A 4,390-nucleotide genomic window follows, 5' to 3' on the forward strand; every position below is an offset into this window, starting at 1 on the left:
TGCAGTGGAACTAGCACAGGTCAAGTATGTGTGATGCTGAAGTAGGGCTGCAGTGAAGCCCCTTTGCTTGCTCCTAAGTTTGGCAGTGCTTGCTGTCTCCCTGCCTAGCTCAGTCCTTTTCCTGACCTCATGCTCTTCTCTCCCCAGGACATGATCCATATTGCTGACACAAAGGTTGCTCGACGCTATGGGGACTTCTTCATCCGCCAGATCCACAAGTTTGAGGAGGTGAGGCCTGGGCAGGAGAGCTGTGTAGCCATGTAGGAAAAGTGGGGCAAGCGTTAGGCTGTGCAGGCCCTGGAGGAGTCTCACTCGTGTGAGAGAGCTATGCAGTGCCTTGCTGGGATGAGCCCCAGTTCTGCAAGGCACTGGGCCAAGGCAGGTGGTTTAAGCAGCAGCTCCTGGCCTTTGAGGAATGGTATGTTTTTGTGTGAGAAGTGTTCATTTGAACCACAGTGGAAAAAGAGGAGGGATTTACTGTCCAAGAGCTCTGACTCTGTTGTCCCTAGACAATTGTGGTGTTCCTGTCAGCAACACAACATCATATCTCTGCACTCATAACTGTGGCTCTAGAAAGTGGCATCAAAGATTTCTGGAGCACAGATGACTTCAGCATTGTGCTCAGCCAGGTGGTGACGTTCTGTCACTGCTCCACTCTTCTGACAGAGGCTACTGTGCACTGGAAACTCAGGGAGCAAAATCCTGAGATGTGGGGACTTGAGCAATAGGGTTGTGATACTGCTGCTCGAAGTTTGCATCCCCTCTTCTCCCCACATTTTCCTATGCTGTCTTGCAAAGGAGGAGGGAGTTTCACTAGTTCTCCTTCTCCTTCACATGCTGCCCACGCTTGTGTGAGAGCTCTTTTTGTCAGTGAGCTGGAGAGGAGGGAATAGAGGCTGTTGATAATGGAGGACAGAGGATAAAGGCTGTTGAGGAGAACAGTAGTGCATGTTGATCACTATGTATTTTTCTGACCTTTGTTTTCTCTAATTCCAGCTGAATCGAACCCTGAAGAAGATGGGACAGAGACCCTAAAACTTCCGTGAATGCAACAATCGGCCTCAGCAGAGAAATTGGTGGGAGAGATTATTCTCTTTGTGATGAGGGAGGGGAGCTCAGGGTTCTGGCATTTCTGGAATCTCCTGTGACTCTGAAGGTTTTTTGTACTTAAGTAAGCAGACTCATTTGGCTCAAACTATCCTACGAAGGACAAGACATCTAATAAATTAGTGGAATTTTCCTGGTGAGCTTTCAGTATCTGATGTACTCATTCATTTTTCTTCTGTAGAATAATATAATTGTATCTGGAGACATGGGCAGCTGCTCTCTTTGGTTCGTGCTGTTGTAGGTAACAGTGAGGAGCAGATTTCTTTCCCTGCTCTGTAAAGGCACATTGAACAGGGAAGGCTGCAGAACTGATTGTCAGGGAGAAAATGAGCTGTTCCACAGTGTTTCCACAGGATATGGAAAGAGATACAAGGTAACACTGTTCCTTTTCGCTCTTGGCCCACACATTATTCAAACCTGAGCTCTAGTTCATTTCCTAGAAAGTTGCATTGTTGCCTTCCCACCCCTCTAGAAATGCTCCAAAGTGGATTGACCTGCTTTTAAAGGAAGGGTGAGGTTTTCTGTAAACATTCAGCCAGTATTAACTTTGATCATCTGATGAAATGTCCTTGCTGGAGGTTGTATTTTATTTCTGCACAAGTGATGCCCAAGTCCTGGCCCTTAATGTAATGGAGTTCAGTTTTGCTGGAAAACTCCCTCTGAGGGTGTTAAATTTATTAAAACCCTTTAAATGCTAATTTTCTCAGCTTTATAGCCACTTTGGATTCTTCAGGGAACACTTGCAAGGTCTTGAAAGAGAAAAAGCAGTTGAAAACTAGTCCTATAAAGGGGGAATCAAGGACCTGTACATATTGGGGAAGAGAATACAAAGAACAAATTGCATCTCTTCTGCCTTCCACCCCCTCTCTCCTTTTTCTGTCTTTAAATAGTTTGATGTTTGAGTGGTAGAAACAGGTGCAAGAGGAAAACCTGTGTGTATAATAGGAAAGCTACACAAAGCAGGCTTCATATAAACCATCTGCCTCTTTGTGCCCCTCCCTCTCATTCCTTTCCAATGAGAGAGGGGTCCTGGCAGTCCAGCTTGTCTTCCTATGTGATTCTGTTTAGAAGTCAGGAATAACTAGCCTTTGTTGGATTATATGCCGTGTTTGAATGAGGGTCAAGTGTCTAGTGTCCTAAATACTGCTCAAAAGTAAACTATTTCCCATCACAGTCATGTAACTCGGGTGGGCAGGGTACAGGCAGCACTGAGTGGAATTAAATGTGCATGTCCTGTTGGCTTTCTAGCTGTGATCATTAGTGTTATGCATGCCAAGAATTTACTACCTCTGGTTCTGAAGGGTTTGAGGCAGCCATATCATTAAGAAATTAAAGGACTAAGATGCCACTGCATTGCAGCAGCCCAAGGGAGCTGGGTTCATACCAAGACAATCTGCTCCTTTTTATTTTTAGGTCTGGCACTTCTGCTTGTGTATACTTACCAACAGCAGCACAGTGAGTGTAGCTGTCAACAGCAACTGTCCTACTTTCTTCTTATTCAAAGCCTGAATCTTTCCCAGAACATGTGCTAAGATAGATGTGATACACAACAGGAGAACCTCTGGCAGGGCAGTACTGCCGTGATCAGTTCTAGTTTGTAGCATAGCAAAGGAATCCAGTGTGTTACTGGGATTTGGTCTGGTTTTAATCCGTGATTGGCAAATTGGAATTACAGACTTTTAATGCATGTGTGTGTATCATCTTAAACCCTCCAATGGTTACAGACTGTTCTCAGGTATGTGAATATGCTGCTGCTCGTGTTTGTGTCTGCCAGAGCGGCTTCCAGAGGATGCAGAGAGACATCCGCCGGTCTGCCTGGCTCCAAGCATTGTCTGAGGGACCGCCAAAGGTTAACTGAGCGGGACTGGCACTTGGTGGAACGAAGCCAGGAGGAGCTTGGAGCTCTCTCACAGGGTGGAAAGATAGGCTCAGCGAGCCGCGGTGCCTGGCACTGCTTGAAGCTAGAGGAATGCAGGGTGCTGAGCAGCATCAACAGAGCCTGGCTGCTGCTGGAAAGGCACGCTGCAGGGCAGTGGGGTGGCTTTGTTAGAGCTCGAGCCTTGCCTGCTGCAGCAGGGTTTAGTTAGTTGGAAGTGTTCTCAGGCAGTTCTGGTTAAAATGGTTTTACTGGAGGGAACCACAGCACAAGTGTGCTGTGTCTCTGTCTCTTGTGTCTCTGACCTGCAGTTGAAAAGGGAGTGAGTGTGATTATGGACCATGGAAAAGACGGTTAAGAAAACTTCCCTGATCCTGCTGTCCCTTAGGACACATCAGGAAGACTCTGTCAGGCAGCTCTGAGGGATTCTGAGCAGCCAGCTTGGTTTTTAAAAAAAAAACAAGACAATGCTTCATTTCCTTTTTCTCTACATAGTAGCTTTTCCAGTGATTTACACCACAGCTTTTCTTGGGCCCTGAGGGAGGAGGCTGCACAAGCCATTCAGAGAGTTTATTTTCCACTTGTTACAGCTCTGGGGCTGTGAAACAGTAGAATGAAACAGTGGAATAGAAAAGGAGGGTGCTAAGCATGGGGTTTGACTGGAGAAAGGAATATAAAGCCCATTAAATAAAATTGAGAGGGGGACCCCTACTGATTTGGGAGTGCCAACAATAAGCTCAACATCTGTGTGATGGACCAGTCTTTCACAGAGGTAACTATTGCCTCCCTCTTTGGCTGACTGGAAATGAAAAAATTGTTTAGCAAAAGAAACTTAATATTTAATAGTGTGCTTTCTCCACCCTTGCTCTTGTCAGACCATCGCACCAAGCATTCAAGCCAGCTCTCATGATAGTCCATCTCCTCCATGTCGTGGGTTCCTGAGATTGTATCGCACCCTTCCTCTGCTTCTTCCAGGGCTTCCTGTGAAGTGCTGCCTGCAGCTCCAAATGTCCTCATCTTCAAAGCCCTCCCTGGCCCTGTGCCTGCTCCAGGAGCCACCTGCATCCCACACATACTCCACTGTCTGATGTTTCCACATCCTCCACCGCTGCAGCTTATGCCCCTAGGGCTGCCAAGAACTGCTGTTGCCTCCAGCAGCCTGTGTCTAAGCCTGAAGAGGATCCAGAAATGAGGTTTTCTGGTGTTTTTTTCTGTAGCTGAATTTAAACTTGAGTTCAGACCCAACTGTTTTCAGTTCCTGCTTGCGGTCCTCCCTCTCCTTCAGGCGCTGAGAGGGAAAAAGGCTGCGACTTCCCTTCAGTTTTCCTCTCAGAATTCGGCCTTCCCGGAGCTGGGGAGAGCCACGGGGCGGGGACATCTACCCCGCCTGCTGCCCTGCTCCCCTGG

General features: G+C 47.2%; 1 protein-coding gene across 1 annotated transcript in view; it reads left to right on the forward strand.

Annotated features, from left to right (window-relative positions):
- Positions 1-1,254, forward strand: part of EIF3L (eukaryotic translation initiation factor 3 subunit L) — a gene marked incomplete at its 5' end in the record, with an annotated part of 9,693 nt that extends 8,439 nt beyond the window's left edge. The window contains 2 exon segments of the mRNA XM_010173282.1: positions 148-228; positions 997-1,254. Coding sequence (XP_010171584.1) covers positions 148-228; positions 997-1,035 — 120 coding nt within the window.
- Positions 1,255-4,390: the final 3,136 nt, after the last annotated feature.

The sequence above is a fragment of the Antrostomus carolinensis genome, unplaced genomic scaffold (assembly GCF_000700745.2).
Source record: "Antrostomus carolinensis isolate BGI_N321 unplaced genomic scaffold, ASM70074v2 scaffold43738, whole genome shotgun sequence".
NCBI classification, from domain to species: Eukaryota; Metazoa; Chordata; class Aves; order Caprimulgiformes; family Caprimulgidae; genus Antrostomus; species Antrostomus carolinensis.